Source organism: Vidua chalybeata, chromosome Z, assembly GCF_026979565.1.
Source record: "Vidua chalybeata isolate OUT-0048 chromosome Z, bVidCha1 merged haplotype, whole genome shotgun sequence".
Lineage (NCBI taxonomy): Eukaryota > Metazoa > Chordata > Aves > Passeriformes > Viduidae > Vidua > Vidua chalybeata.
In genome coordinates, this window is record NC_071570.1 from 66342203 (window position 1) to 66358649 (window position 16447).

The 16447-nt window shown below is 38.8% G+C and overlaps 1 protein-coding gene across 4 annotated transcripts in view; it reads right to left on the reverse strand.

Moving 5' to 3' along the window:
• CAST (calpastatin) overlaps positions 1 to 16447 on the reverse strand; it is a 57875-nt gene that overhangs the window by 2492 nt on the left and 38936 nt on the right. For 3 of the 4 annotated variants that reach the window (XM_053969029.1, XM_053969027.1, XM_053969030.1), the window contains 21 exons: positions 14789 to 14887; positions 14172 to 14273; positions 13533 to 13613; positions 13382 to 13435; positions 12681 to 12776; positions 12439 to 12534; positions 11615 to 11713; positions 10386 to 10469; positions 9658 to 9705; positions 7596 to 7700; positions 7204 to 7299; positions 6738 to 6839; positions 5667 to 5750; positions 5143 to 5190; positions 4885 to 4980; positions 4244 to 4333; positions 3410 to 3511; positions 2333 to 2425; positions 1852 to 1905; positions 1330 to 1419; positions 387 to 466 (listed from right to left, as the gene is read on the reverse strand). In XM_053969029.1, the coding sequence (XP_053825004.1) occupies positions 387 to 466; positions 1330 to 1419; positions 1852 to 1905; positions 2333 to 2425; positions 3410 to 3511; positions 4244 to 4333; positions 4885 to 4980; positions 5143 to 5190; positions 5667 to 5750; positions 6738 to 6839; positions 7204 to 7299; positions 7596 to 7700; positions 9658 to 9705; positions 10386 to 10469; positions 11615 to 11713; positions 12439 to 12534; positions 12681 to 12776; positions 13382 to 13435; positions 13533 to 13613; positions 14172 to 14273; positions 14789 to 14887 (1799 nt within the window). The remainder of the gene's footprint in view (positions 1 to 386; positions 467 to 1329; positions 1420 to 1851; positions 1906 to 2332; positions 2426 to 3409; positions 3512 to 4243; positions 4334 to 4884; positions 4981 to 5142; positions 5191 to 5666; positions 5751 to 6737; positions 6840 to 7203; positions 7300 to 7595; positions 7701 to 9657; positions 9706 to 10385; positions 10470 to 11614; positions 11714 to 12438; positions 12535 to 12680; positions 12777 to 13381; positions 13436 to 13532; positions 13614 to 14171; positions 14274 to 14788; positions 14888 to 16447) is intronic. The other variant, XM_053969026.1, reaches the window with a different exon arrangement.

Sequence of the window (16447 nt, forward strand, 5' to 3'; positions counted from 1 at the left end):
TTTTTAATCACTTTTCAGATGCTGTTACTCAAAACTGTCAAGAAGTGAGAGAAATGGTGGGGATCCTGCCTGAGGCAGCTATAGGCAGGCAAAGTAGGACTCTTAGATCTACAAATCTGGGAAGGAGAACCTGAGGAGCATGCACTGAGGCCCCCCCGTCAGAGAACAACACTCTGTCTAAAGTATACGTATTTTTTTGCCCCTGTTTATTGCCGATTTCCCTTGAAATAGAAAGGGGCCTTTCTCCTATGTTCATATTTACAAAAATGGATCAAGTTCAACATATTGATGTAAAACTCCCCCCAGAATAACAACCCTGTAATATGAGTCCAGAATCTAGCTGCCCTCTTGTATGACTGCCCATACCATAATAAATGTGTTTGTACCGTTTTAGGGTCTCTGGGCTTTCCTTTATCCTTTGAGCTTGGTTTAGTGGTCGTCGATTCCTTTCCACTTTTGTCCTACACTCCAAAGAAAAAAAAAAATTACAGTTACAAGGAGAATAGAGCACTGGTGGCTCCTGCTTTGACATCTGCCAAGACACAGTCTTTTGAATGGGTTTGGCAGCAACACAAGCTGTGCTGACAGGAGACTGCATCAGAAAAACCTGGTAGAGATGGGCAGATTTTGTATTTATTACCAAGCAATAATGCTGCAACAGCAGATTTAGCCCTGGATTTCAAGAGCAGATGAAGCAGCACTTGAAACACCATTTGTCCTGTCTTCAGCTGCCTGAGGGTTTTGTGCTGAGGGAAACCCCTGGGGGGCACTGCAGTGGCCAGAAGAGCTGTTTGGAAACAGCTCTTTCCTCTCAGGAATACAGCTGATTTGAACCTCAAGTTTCAAAGCTGCTGCTCCTTTTCTCAATTGCAGGACCTCTCCAATCCATTCCTTCTCATTTCTTCTTGTCAACTCTACTGTTTTACCTAACACACCTGAAAGTCTTTGCTGCTCCCTGCTTTTCTCTCCACAAACCCCTCTTGAACTGTGTCTCAGCTCCAGCCAACAACCACTGCTACACAGTGCCTCCTATCAGTGAGCAAAGGTTTCTCTGCCTCTCTGCAGTTTTTGAACACTCTTAAAAACTGTTATCACATTTCTCTGCTCAATTTACTTCTCCAAGCCTGTCTGAAAGGCCCTAATTACCACAAACCTCCCTTCTTCCAAATATTTAGTTACACAGCAAAATACATCCAACTTCCACTGCAGGAGTGAAACAATTCCTGCATCTGGACAGGCTTCCTGTAAACTTAAAATGAGCAACTGCAAAGAAAAATGAGGAGTGAAAAAACTGTTTATTTTGCAAGTTATTAGCAGAAAATGTCCTACCTTTGAGTGCTGGGGAGTAGCAGGAGCCTTTGCACAAGTATCAAAGTCACCTGATAAGGCATCAATAGCTGCACTGTCATCCGTAGGTTTCTACAATAATTTAAATTTTGAAGTCACAAAATGTGCAACCCAGCTACCCACAGTCAAATTAGTGGTTCAGGAATTTATGTCTGCTTTAATTAATTATCCCTTTTCTTAAAGAAAAACACACCTGAACTCCACACATATGTTAAGAGACATCTATTTGAGGTTCCCAAGAGGCATGATTTCCTCAAAAATCATAATGCAGTTGTACATAAAAACTGCATTTATTGTGAAGAGTTACACCTCACAGAAGTTTTACTGTCCACTACTGTTCCTATTACCACCTTAATTTATGAGTATTTGTAATTAATCACCCCTTAATCTTACAGAGACACAACTTTGAAACAAAATCAGAGCCCACAGCATGAAAAAAAAAAACCACAGAATAAAAATCACAAATATTAAAAAACCCTCAATAAACCTCATCATAAATGTTACCTTCTTTCCTTTGTGTTTCATGTCATCCTTTGCTGTTGGCTTTGCTGGTTTACTCTTGGGAAGAAAAAAAAGCAGATCCTCACTCATTTTGAACCAGACAGATTAGTTTAAAAGTTTAAAAATACAAGTATTTACATATGGCACTACTGGGTGTTCACAGATTGCCAATGAGCCTGCATTGCTCTGAATGGATTTCTTTAGTAGTTCAAAGTGATTTATTTGTTCAGACCGACCAGTTGAAAAAGAAAAAATCAACAAAATAAGACCAAAACTTCTTTTTTTTTCCCCCTTTTGTTTTTTCACTTATAAGCATGTGAGGATAGAGCTACTCTCACTGAAGGATATTTCCATGTTTTACCCTAATATATAAATACAGTACAGATACTCACTTATTCCACTTGTAATTCCAAAGAGGACAGACTGGCTCAGATAGACTCAGTTTCCACTGTTACAAATGAAAACTAGGGAAGTTTTTCCTTACCTGCTCACCTGACTCCAGCAGTTTTCGATAGTCAGGTGGGATTGTTTCATCTCTCTCTCCAAGCTTGTCTCTGTGTTCAGATTTAGCCTTTTCCTGAAAGTATTTAATTTTTAAAAAACTTTATTACCCAGGTTAGAAATATTAGCAATCAACAAGTCAGAGGGCATATCGGACTCAGGACAGATATCTTTTTTCACCTTTAAATTTTAAAGCTACTGAGAAAATCATTTCACTTTGAGGCATGTTTCATGCCTGAAAGTTTTAAAAACTACATTTATTTTTCAACTTATACTCCTCTGATTTTTGGCAGCATACCAGGAAGATGCCACACAGAACACCACAAGGAGGTTTTTAAGCAGACTGCTGAAGAACATCTTTGTCTTTCTTAACGCAGACATTTTAGGGATCTCTTTTTTCTCCAGCTAAGATTCCAGCCTAAATTTATTGATAGGCAGCATATGGTGGCTTTGTTTTTCCCCAGTAATGTACTTTACCGTAGCTATTTCAAATTAAAATTTATTTCTACTATTACTACTGTTATGCAAAAATTTATTTTCTTGTTAGCAGAAGGGCCTTTATAGGATTTTATGAAAGACTAAATGAAGACAAAACCGGCAGAAACAAGGAAGTTTAAAAATGTGCCTGATTAAGTGAACTTGTGGTTATAAAAGTCAAAGCTTGACAGGGCCAGAAAATAAATTTTAGAAACTGAGCCCAAGAAGACACCTGAAAAATGATGAGAATAATGGCAATGAAAGGCACTGAAGTAAAATTATTTCAAATCTCCCATAACATTTCAGCACTTGCCCTCAAGTGGCTAAAGTACATTAACCAAATCATCATTTTTCACAGAACACATAAGTAATCCAGATGACTGAAAAGTGGTTGATTTACCTATAGGTAAAAGCATGGATTTTTTTCTCCAATAACCTTACTTTTACAACATCTGAAATCCCAATGCCATATACTCCTCTTAGCGTATGGGGGGTTTGGACTGTTTTTTTTGTTGGTTTGGTTTACTCCCTCCCATCCCTCCTTCTCCCCAAATTGCTCAAGTGTCAGAATGTCTTTTATTACCTTCACTTTATCCACAACTGGTTTGTTCTCATCAGGGTCAGGTTCCCTCTGTCCCAGGGAATCAGACAGGAGATCCAAGGCTTCATCCATCTCTTTTCCTCCCTAACAAAGCAGAAACAAATTTGTGAAAGCACATCTGCTGCAAAAATGATATAATTCATCAATCTACTGTAAGTACTGGCTAATGAACTGTAGAACTTGAGTGAACAAATAGCACTCCTGTTGTATTTGCAGTGTAGCACAATAGCTGGGGAAAAATACAGAATATTTCTGACCTGCAGAAAACATAATTTCAATAAGGGCTTATGGAATTTTCTTGAATGATTTTCTTTTTTTTTTTATAAGCCTAGCTGCTGTAATAAGAACAGATCTATTAAATAATTGGCAATTAATGTTTGGCTATTACCATAGATTTTGCAATTTTCTACAGAACCTAGATAGAAAAAAAGCCATTAAAGCCAACACAGGCAGGAGGAGCTTTATATTCCCCTTCCAAGCCAGGCTGGCAGCACCAGGGTAAGATTCCTCAGCATGGATCAAAATGTGTGAGCAACATTAAAATAAACACCAGGAAGGAAAGTTCCCCTGGTATCCAAAGGTGGTCATGGTACTGCCTGTGGAACTGTTGAAAAGGGAGTGTCCACTCATTCTTTTTTTATAATTTTTTTTTTCCCCATGGGAACATTTTCCTTCTCTGCAGTAGCCATTTTTAGCAATAAATTATTAAATTCTGCAAGAGTCCACACTGGTCACACTGCCTGGATCACACTGCTGCCTCTCCTCACTACTCAGCCCCTTGTTTTGGGGTAAGAACCTGCAGGAGAGGTTTCTTACAGTGGCAGGCGCTGCTGAGTGCACTGAGGAAACCGTAGCAGCAGAGATCACATCCGAGGAACTCACAGGCTTGGCACTATCCTTGGGTTTCTGGAAGAACAAGGCACACAGGGGACCCAGAGAAAAACACCCATCAGACCAAAAAAACACATCCAAAACACAGCACCCACACAGTTGATTTCTAGGATTTGCTTTTCCTGAGGAGCTTTGCTTATTTCAGATTGAAACGCTCCCCCACACACACACACTCTGTGCAACTGTTCCTCATCTCAGTTTGTTCTTCCACCTCAACCACTGGGTTAAACCTCGCCACAGCTGAAGTTTAAACAGGTTTAACATGACTCCAAAAGAAATAAGATTTCACCAGGCCATCTAATAGTCCCAAAAAACACTTTTAAAATCCTCAGCTGCAAAGTAGTATTTATGCAAGCAACTGGTAAGAAGATAGGTCACATAACTAGTATTTTGTTTGTCTGTTTTTTAAAGTCCTGCTCTTCTATTAACTTACTGCAAGAAGTATTTAAATTTTTTAGCTATTGCATTTCATTTAAGGAACTTTAGATAAAGAAAACATTAAAAATGTCATGATTATTCAAACAACTTGTAAATAAAACCGGATTTCAGAAATCTAACTTACTCACCTTTAGTACAGTTGATGTAGGTAATGGTGCAGGTAGCGATGGAGAAGAGGAAAATCCTTCTGTCAAACCCTCTAAAAGATCATTTTCACTCATAGGCTGCCATTGGAAAGAAAAAGAGGAAGCGTATAAGTCTCTTTATCTCTTAAAAAGTAAGCAGGTAGCATAGCCCATTTTTAAACTGAACACTGGGTAACCCTGCTGACATTTGGTAAGTAAGTCATGAATGAAACAGTTATTTGAAATCATCACTTTTTTTACCTGTGACTTCTCTTCTGGTTTTGATAGGAGTGGTTTTCCATCTTTATCCTATAAAGAAAAAAAATCCCTTGCATTAACCCTTAAACAGCCATGCAATTCAAGCACTCTGGGAGCATGCCCTGAGCAACAGAAAGTGTTACAAGGGACAGGAACCTAACCAGCAGACTCTGTAGCATCTACTGCTGCTACTCAAAATGCCACTTAAAACATCCAGGTCCTTGGGGGTTTCTTAACAGCTTTAACCAATCACAATTTATTTATTTCTAAAATACCAGAAGCTACTGAAAGACTCTGGTGGACTAATCTCAGAATTATTAATCTGCAGGTACCTGCATCTAAACCACTTCTATGCCCATGCAGGCATCCAATGGTAGATGACAGCTATTTATGGGAACTATAAACCAGAATTTCTAGATATTATAAAAATGGCTGAACCAAAACATCAGTGTTTCAAAATGAAATGGGAGTCTCAGTCATTCTGAGGAATGAAAGGGAAGTAAGACTAAGCACATTAAATAAATTACTTTGGCTTCTGTTAATCTGTACTCTGGAGGAATTGTTTCTTCTTCTTCACCCAGTTTTTTGTGTTGTTCCTTTTTGGTTTTCTCCTGTGAAGGAAAAATAGGAATCACAGTAAGAAAAACAATTACCCATGGAAATTCACATGAGCAAGCTTCCAGCCTTCAGCCCTCTGATTCAAATTGGTCTTTCTCATTCAATCCAACCACCAGATACAAATCTCATGAAAGTTAAAAGAAAACATTTTCTCTTGAGAAAGCCTTCATTCCCCTGCCTGTTTCTTCCTCTGTATATTAGAAGTAGCTCTACCTATTTCAGTGAAGCTAGCAGAGTTAAGTGAATAGACAAGGGTGGACCAAAATCAAAAATACCTCTGAGTCTTAATTCTTGACATTTCTGCAAATCCACTCAACAGCTATCTGGGCAGCATGCAAAGGAAGGCTGAAGAGAGAAATCAGTGGCCCACTTCAAAAATTATTATCCCCATACAAGTTATGCTGGGAAAATGCCAACTAAGAGAAGGGACTAAAGCCAACTTTGGGAACTTCTGTTTGGCAGAATTCCAGCCACTAGAAGGGCTGGTTTCTGACTCCAGCCAATTCCATCTGGTTTAAGGTGGCACACAGGGGCATTCAGACTGTGCCTATGAACAGCATTTCCTTGGATAGGATTTCAGTGACTTACTTATGGCTCCCTATTTAAATATATAAACCCCAAAAGTTTTGTGCATAATTCCAAATTAAAAGCTCTCATCATAAAGTTGGTTCCTTCAGAAAAAGGACCATACTGTGTGCTATCCCTGATGTGCATCTTAATTCTGCTTCAGTTCAGCAGGACACAACAAAACACAGTTTTCAGAAACTGAGGGAACTACTGCACTGCAGTAGTCAGAATTATTAGAAAATTGTACTCATTGTGTTGAAATCCTACTAGTACTTCCTAAGCAGAACAGAACTGGTTTCAACAGTACATTTTGTTTGTAAAAAAAAGTGAAAACATAAATGTCTACTTTGTTTGTGACCTGAGGAAACAGAGTAACGCTGAAGGTATTTTTGAGGTCTGATTCTTTTCTCTACCTTAACTTTGTCCACAGCAGGCTTTTTCTCATCTGGATCAGGCTCCCTCTTCCCTAGGCTACTGGACAAGGCTTCCAGTGCTTCATCTGACAAAGGACCAACCTGCATGGGTGTTGATAAAGGAAAAAACAATTTTTAGTTTGAAGAAACCTGGTTTTGCCTTTTCCTGCAGTCCCCATTAGGTTCACAAACAGTACCCCCTTTAGGGCAGTAAGAGCACAGAACAGCACAGAACTATCAGTTTGGCTTCCTCTCTGAGGAAGGTCACTGACAATTCAGTTTATGCTTGACTCAGCTTTGTTTTTTTGCCTTTTTTTTTCTGTGAACCACTCAGCCTTTGTGGGTCACGACTGTGGAGGAAGAACATGCAATACTGAAATGAGCATCCTGACAACATGCTCCACCATTCCATAAATGAAACATTGAGTTTTGCTTCAGCACCAGCTGAAAGGGCTCCACTACTTACTGAAGGCACAGGAGCTGCAGACTGCACAGTGCAAGCTGTGGCATGAGGGACCACTTTATCCTCGGTGGCTTTTGCAGACACAGAACCTGATGGCTTCTGAAACAGAACAATTTACACTGTATTTTAGTGAATATGCTTAGAAAACAGTAAAATGTGCCTGTTAAATGGCTTATTTTTTCCCTAAATACAGTACTAAATGAGAAAGAAAAGTCTGAATTTAAAGGCAGAAGATGCTCAATGAAGAGCTGAGTGCCAATACTGCATATTCCACTAAAGGCAATGGGAAGAGAAACAGGAAGAGAAGGAAATGGGTTTTTTTGAAAGAACACTAGCACTGCCCAGTCTTAGCAAAACTGTCAGTGTCAGCTTCTCCAGGAACCAGAAGGACTTACTTTGGATATGTTGCTGGGCTTTGGTGCTTTGGGTTGTACTGCAGGCTGTGCAGGGCAGGCAAAATCCTTTGAAAATTCATCAACAAGATCAGATTCACTCAAAGGCTGTAAAAAAAAAAAAAAGTGGCACAGGTGATTCACTGCCTCTCTTTAATTTACTTTTTCAAGAACTATATTTCAGTTACTCATAAAGCAGGAAAACATCTGTAGTTTACACTGAAATAACCTTTCACAATTATGCGCAACAAAACAGAACTAATTTTGCAGTTAAGAAAAACACACTTCAGAATAAGTTTCTGTGTTATCTAAGTTCATAAAATGTAGAGAACTGTACATACAATATAAAACATAATATAGAGAACCAGATATAGATATGTTCAAGACAGGGCTACTGAAAAGGAAAATACAACCTCTTAATTAGGAAAAAAATGCTAATATTTACTAGCAGAACTAGAGTTCCCTGAAAGTTCTCTTAACCTGTCCACTGACTGCTGACACTCAGTGGTTTCCACTGTGTGTTTTGGTGAATAAAAATGCAGTTTTAGTTTCCTGCTGTTTGTGATATATTACAATCTACTGACACTATGTGAACTAGGCCTCTGCAATCCATATATCTCTACATTTACACACCTAAAGTTCCTGGGATCCTCCAAATGACTGTTCAAAGCTAAATGTTTAAATCTTCGCTAGCAGTGATGGTCATTCACCTGCTGCATGCAACTTAACAGCTCAGGGACAGACTCATAGTGCATAAAATGACATTTCTGAGAGAGAAATCCCTCCCTCATCCCCTTTCCCTAATTCTTTATCAAGTGTGTCAACACGTAAGGCCCCACTTTTCATAATGCCTGAAACCTTCCTTCAGATACTAAATAAGAAAAGGTATTTAGGTAGTAAATTTTATTCACTAAGAGTAATGCCACTGCATAAGGCTACACAGAGCGGAGGCCCAAACACTAGCTGAAGTCCTGAAGGAAGGACTTTGCCTTCACCAGAAATCATGGAAGAACAGCAAGTGGCTGATGGTTCCCAGCTATTAACACAGCTTTTAACACAGCTGTTAACAGAGTTTTTTCCATTTTGTTGATTTTGGTTTCACTGATCTCAATATTGGGGGTGATCCCCTGGCAGCTGGGCCTAGCTCCCCCGAGAGCAGAGCTGTTCCCTTTTTTTCCTCATGACAGGCCTGGCAGGAGTTCCCTTCTGTGCAGCTCTCAAACATCCACCATTCACAACAATCACATGTCTGAGACCTGAAATAAAAATTTTTAGAGACCAGAAGTCTTTTTTTCCCAGCACTTTGCCCTCCCTCCCTCTCTCCACGCTTTAACCCTGAAGCTCAGATTTCTGTCCAGGACTCGAACTGGTCCTGACATTCACACTCATTTCCAGAGAGCAGGGATTTCCTTTGCTTTTCCAAATTTTGGCAGCACTCCTCAGCTCACAGTATTTCCAAAGTGGAGCCCTCAGTTTCTTCAGTGCACAGTTCCTTTGCTTTCTTCCTGTGCCTTCAAAATTAGTAGCTACAACTGTCTCTTTCAATATTTTAATCCCCTCTTGCACTTCCTAGGCCATGATGGATACTCTTTGCAAAGTCCAGGTTGTTCTTTGTGATTAGAAAAATGTACACAGCAGCTTTTTTTTTTCTTTATTTCCAGTCAAATTCCTTTATATTTGATCACTAGCAAGAGAAAATTGTCAAGAAAATAAAGGATTTTCCTGCTTCACCTCTCTCTATCCTTAACAGCTCCAATAGACCTCCATAGAATACTTTTTACTAACTCCCCACATAGCCTTTTTTTGAGTAAACAATAATTTTTGTAAATCTCTCCTGTCTTGAACTCTCTAAACCTTTTCCTTATATGAGCTCTTCATTCACAGACAAGTGAATTTCAATAAAACTAACTTCCACCTGACGCTTCTGACCAGCAGGTTTTTTGCAAGGAAGTAAAACGCAGAAGCAGACCAAGAGACTTACATCGTGGCACAGAGAGAAGTGATGACAGAGAGGGAGAAAACAGGATATCTAGCCACACTCCTACAATATTGTCAGTTTTCTAACCTTTGGTTTTTCTTCCGGCTTCGGCAATATTGGTTTTCCGTCTTTATCCTAGAAGGAAATTAGGTATTATTGACATTTTTCTGTTGTTACAAGAAGTGCCATACTCCGTAATCACCAGCAAAATAAGGCAAAATAAATTACTCAAGAATTAATCAGTGACAGGAATTTCCCTAAATGGGGAATTGTTACATGGCCAGATATTTTGATCAAAAAAGCAAATGGGATGTCAGCACATTACAGGAGACTAAAAAGTGTTCTGCTTTTGTTTTGGTTAACTTTGAATCAATCTTCATCACTTTGGGTGACAATTCAAAAAAAAAAACCCAAAAAATAAAATGTGCCATTTTCCCACCATTTTACATCAGTGTTTCAAGGTTACATTACAAACTGATACCAAAGAGTACTCCTGCAAGGGATGGATTTTACAAGGCTGAAAGGTAATGTCAGAAACACGAAACATCACTCTTGGAGAAGGAAGGGGTAACTTTTCCATTTGAGACAACTCACCCATCTCATGGGTGAGATGAGATCTTTTCCCAGAGTGCTTGGAAAAAACAGTGATACCCACAAAGGAAGAAGAAGAAATAAGAGGTACAGGAATCATCAAGGAGAAAGCCATTGATTAAATACTAGTTTAGTTTGTTTTCCCCATGTTCTTTCTCTCTCTGTAATTAAAGAGTCAGGCACAGTGCCCTGCCTACAAAGCAATGGAGATATGAAAAACTTACCAACTCTGGTGTTAACCTGTACTCTGGAGGTATTGTATCATCACGTTCTCCAGCCTTTTGCTCTTTTTTCTCTTTGGCTTTTGCCTTGAAAAGAAACAACTTTAAAAAACCAAAACCACTTAACGAAATTAAAATAAAAGTTCCAAGTACACAACTCCACTATCAGGATTCTTCTGCCAACTGTGTACAAAAGGACTGGCATCAGATGAAATTATTCTATGTAGCAAGATACAAGAGTCCATCAATTTATTCCTGTCAAATGTCTGTGGTAATATCATAATGCTTTAAGATTCAATACCACATGTGAATACAGCTAAATTATTTTAAATCCTAAAAAACTCTAGAGAATATTTAGAGCTCTGTCTTTGTGGCAGACACTTTTAGAATTTTTGTGTGTCCAAAATCATCAGGTTTTCTTGCACTTTAGCACTCTGATTACAGAATCCATAATTCTGTGTCTTTTTCCATCACTGGCACAAAAACAAAGTTTTTAATTCTCTGGGCCTCCTTAATGAAGAAATGTATCTGCTAAGTTATCTGAAGGCCCAAACTGGCTAAATCTGCAACACAAGAAGCTCTTTTTTAGTCAAAATTTATCTCAGTAACAGAAGATTCTTTTACTATTTCCCCATTGTTTGCTTGCTCTGAGCTATAAGTGAAGACAGGAAAAAAACCTGCTCTAACTATTTAGAGTTGCTCTAACTATCTAGAGTTTGCAAAACTAAAACAAAAAGTTAAAGCTTAACATGCAAACACAGGGAAACTGTTTAAATTCTGTCTGTTGGGGACAACCACAACTCTCAAAAGGCAGTGAAAGGCAAGACTCAAATTAGAAAGATAATGGAGTTTGATTGAAAAAGTAGCACACACAAAATGAAAGCTTGCTATAAATTGTATAGAGTGCTGGGGAAAAAAAAAACACAAAACAGAGCTACCCATGAATGAATGTATATATACATTCATTATATATATATATGTTTGCTTGTATAAGCAAACAAATTACATGCTCATAATTTTCCAGACCACCTTACTATGTTCTATCTGTATCCACTTGGGATTCTGAATGTTTTTCATTTGCTTAATCACTGAAGACTCACACATTCCTTAGGCCTTTGATATCAAAGTCACGTGCTTGTTATTTTACACCTTTGTCCAGTGTTTAACAAAGAGAACTTGGGGTTCCACGGCCAGAGTCTGTAAGCCAGGGTAAAAAAGGAGTGAGGTGTTACCTCTGACACCTCTACAATAGGGGTAGGATCTTCTTCAGGTTCAGGTTCAGATCCTCTAAGAGTATCAAGAAGAGCATCCATTGCATCATCTTTAATTTCCTGTATTTTAAGAAAATGTGCAAACCACTTTGTAATTTCTTTAAACTGGCACGAGTTCTTACCTCAGGTGTTTTTATACTGTATATGAAGAAAACAGCCAACACCAAATTGGTCATTTTGGTTTGGCTTTACCCAATTTACTTTACCCCAAATTATGTGACAGAATTAGCACAGCTTTAGGCAGACACAAGGCTTTTCTTAAGAAAGGAACAAAAAAAAAAAAAAAAAAAAAAAAAAAAAAAAAAAAAAAAAAAAAAAATCCCCCCAAATACCACAGTGCCACAATGTCATCTAACACAAATCTCATATGCTTTGATTTGGCAAACTGAAAAAATGTAAGGTCACCTTGCTGTCTTTAGAGGGAAAAAACAGAAAGTTCATAAAACATGAGAAAGTTACATCATATGCAAGTTTTAAACACAGATCACAGAGCTAAGAAAATTTTCCTACAAATATTTCTATTCTATTTCCTCTAGTGAGAAGACCACAGTTATTCCTCAGAATCCAGAAGGAAAATCATCTGATATACTAAAGTAAGATCTTTAAGGCACAATGGAATCTGGGCAATGGCATTTCTTGTTATTCCTGTATTTTCTATAATAAAGAGGATTTACAATTGAAAATGAGAATGATGAGCATCTTCATGAGAACAAAAACACACAACAGCCGTATATGCCTGTAAATATTAATTATAAGGTAACCAGTGAAAGAAAGATTATGCATACCTCTTTTGATTTTGTTTTCTTCTCCTTAGGAGGAGCTGAAGTCTTAACTGAACTTGCTGCTTGTGCTTGCACTATTTCTCCTTCTTGATTTGGTTTCTGCGAGCGAGATGAAATTACAAACAAATTTGCAAATATAGAAAAGAAGCAGGAAATTTTATCTACTTTAAAATGAAATATTATGATAACAGTGTCATTTTTTTCCACACAATAAATGCATGCAATGGCAAGGAAAGTGTCAATACCTCTGTCAGACTTGTCTTCTTCTCCTGAGCAGAAGCAGCACTGCAGGTGAAGTCAGATGACAGGGCCTCTGCAAGCTCATCATCTGTCATTGGCTTCTGAGCAAGGAATTGCAAACCAAGTTATGACCATAAGAAACTTCAAATATCAACACGGGTCAAGCTCAGTTTAGAGCCTGAGTGTGTCCCACAATTACTCACACAGTGACCTCACTGGCACAAGTTCCTGACACAACAAAAAATAAAGGTGCTTGCCCCCACTGGTTGATTCATGTCTCAGATAAACTTTTCTTTTTAGTATGTCAGACTTCCCAGCCAGCAAAATTATGTTGGCTGACAAAAATCTCTGACCAAGTGTAGAAATACAAGTAGTCTTTCCTGAAGGCATTACAGAGAGACTCCTACTTGCACTGTATTTCTCCCCTTTGTTATTTGTATGCCAAATATTTCTGTAAGCATTTATTCGACTCATTTAAGCTTCAGCATCATGAAAATTCCTACACTTTTATTAAAAACATGTGTGCCAAGCTTTATTTAGTTTTATCAGTAGCCAGGTTATTTGGCAGCCCACATCCCCCTCCAAATTGCCTGGGACTTTTGGAGAACAGGCAAAATTTATATTTTCCTAGGAATTCAATGATAACTGGGTTATTTTCACCTGGGTTACTTTCACCTTCCAGTATATTAAAAAAAAAAGTTCTTACTTCATCTTGCTCATTTGGTTTCAGTGGGACCACATCTTTGCCATATCCTTTGCTCTAAAGTGAGAATTAATATTGTAGTCAATGAGAAGAAGAAATATCCAATATTACAGAAAAGACACATGAAGAATATATTGATTTTTAACTCACTTACCTTCAACAGTTTAACATACTCTGGAGGGAGACTACCTTCCCGTTTGCCCATTTCTTCCAAGTATCTTGAATATATATCTTCCTGTGAAAATAATGCACAATTAATGTTTCTGTACTGTTCTTTACTGAAATAAATTTCGGATAGAGCCACCTACAGTGATACCATCAAAAAGAAAATGCAAATAATGACTAGGACACTCTATAGTGTCTTTCAGTACCTACTGTCATGCACATGCCTCCTCACCTGCTTCAACAGTGCTCATCATCCAGCAGAACATTCCCAGATTCCTAATTTAGGCCATTTCACTGTCTTAGATCATGGGATGTATTGCTGAACCTAGACTGCTTTTTAAATATTTATGTATTTTTGTATGTTTTACTGAGCCACTAAGCTTGTAATCTAATCCTTTTTTCATGATTCTCCCATTCAGACTCAGAAAGTTATGCATTTTTTAACAAATTTCCAAAACCGTGTCATTTCTATATTAACAAAACCAACATTAAAATGTAACTTTGCACACTCTGTTTCAACTCTTCACAAATCACAGGTACAAGTCCTGGATCAACACAGTAATGAACAACTACAGATATAATTTAGGGATGAATCTTCTAAGAAATAACAATGTGACGTGTAAAATACCGTAATTTCCGGGCCAGTGTAAACAGGAGTGGTAGGCACATATTCCTCAGGTCCACCAAGGGTATCTATTAGGCTATCAAGTGCTGACTCATCCATAACAGGCTAAAAACATAAGCAAACCATTATAGAAGTTACCAAGGTGTACACAGGAGAAAAAAATATCTGAAGCATCTGGTGAATCTGTAGAATACTCCTAGAAACCAACCTAAAAGCTTTCTTTCAGTAGGATATTACTCGCTAAATTTTCCAGTGAGAATGGTTCTAAACTCAATTCTCCAGTGTCATTAACAAGGTATTTTGTATTTGTGTATCAGTGGATACACATAATATACTCAAATATAACCAAAGATAGGGAGTAACTGATTTTAAGCTTGTATAATTTTAAGCTAGCTTCTAAAGAACTCCTATTTAACAAAACACAAATGACACACCAGTTGTTTCTCACCTCTTCCTGCAGATGGCCCTCCACCATCATACATACATTGAGGAGGATGTATCAGTACTTCAGCCGTTACCCTTTTTTTTTTTTTTCCTGAAACCGGAGTGTTTCAGAGAGAGAAGCGCCCTCTGAGACATTATAACAAGGGAACCCTTTGTCTGGGGCTATGTTTACTTACCTCAGTACTTGATTTGTCAGCAGCAGCAACCACACTTGCACCAGGTGTGCCTGTTCCAGCAGCTGCACCAGTCACTGTAGACATATCCTTGGTCTTTTGCTGGAGAAGAAAAAGAACAAAAATAAGAGATAGTTTATAACAATGTTAAAAGAGAGACAAAACAACGTAAAACATCCAATGCTGAGGCTGTGCACAATGTTTTGGACTCAGCAACTGGCTGGGACTCAGCAACTGGCTGGTGCGGATGCACAGCACTCAGATGCTTGGGCAGAGTGAGCTACCATCATAAAAGCTCTGTTTCCAGTGAGATTTTGCTGTGGGAAAGAAAGCTTTCTATTTTAAGCACTCTACCTCCTTCTTTTATTCTGCCAGTGAAAGAAATCTGCAGGGCAAGAAAGACTTTGAGGCCCCTTCCAAGTCTCTTTGGAAAGCTGTCATTTACTTCTAATAGCTCTCAATGCAACATTAAACTCCAGCAGCAGAAGGTTCTCAAGCAGGTGGGGTGAAAACTGCTGCAGGCAGGAAGGTGGAGGGGCAACACAACTACACAAAATGCAGATTTCTGCATTACTGACACTACCATTTACTGCCAAAAATACGGGTGCTGTAGCAGAGCTGCAGGAGCCCTTCGTGTTACCCCGGCCTTGTTGCCAGACACGTGCACACCAGCAGACCAAAACATCCACATCTTGATGCCACCACATGCTTTTCCTTCACATTTTTTTCTCCATTTACCCTGTGGAAATGACCCTTACCCAGCCTTCCTCGCTTCAGTTTTTTTTAAAGCCTTGCTGTAGCTGACCTGCTACATTTGGAGCCAACACTGCAGTGAGGGGGCAAGGGAAGAGTCTGACAAAGAGCCAATGACAGCTGTGAAGCTACAAAGAACTTATAAAAAAAACTGAGAGAAAAACAGAAGAGCCCCAAACACACAGAAACAGGCCTAAAACTCTGATGTTCTTACTGTTATTTGCTTGGCCAAAAGCTTAAATACACTGTGATTTTTGGGGGCCCATGTCTTCGTTTGAAAAGACAGGAGTCTGTGAAGGAAGGCTCCCGTGAAATGGAAAAGGTAAACCCCCTCCCTCCAAATTACCACAATTTCAAAATAAAAAGGCTCTCAGGCAAAGATATGGGAATGGGAATAACAGTTCTTTACTAGGAAAAAACTAAATTTAAAAAAAAAAGTAATTAGTACAAACAAAACTACTGATAGAGTCAGAAACCTGACACCCTGAGGAGTCAGGGTGTTGGTGATAGTCCAGTTAAATGGTGGCTGCTCCTCCTGCTCCTGGAGTGGCAGATGAAGTGCTGCTGAAGCGATGATCCCGTAAGAAGGGTGTAGTTTTCTCTGAAGGTCTGGTGGTAGAGTAGATGGGCCTGGTCTTCCTCTGGGAATCCAGTGAAGAGGCTGAGCTGCTGTCTCAAGAAATGCTGATTTTATGCAGGTAGGGATGCTTGGCTCCTCCCTCTGGGTGGAGCACCTTACAATTGGATGATGTAATTTTCTCAGTCATGCAGTGAGCCGTTCAATGGCACATTAACAGAAGATATCTCCCCGGAGGGAGACCTTGTTCTTGGAAGAGATAAGAAAACTGCCCAACAGATGGCGAATAGAATATATGCTTATTTTACAAGCCAGGACATTATCCACTCCTT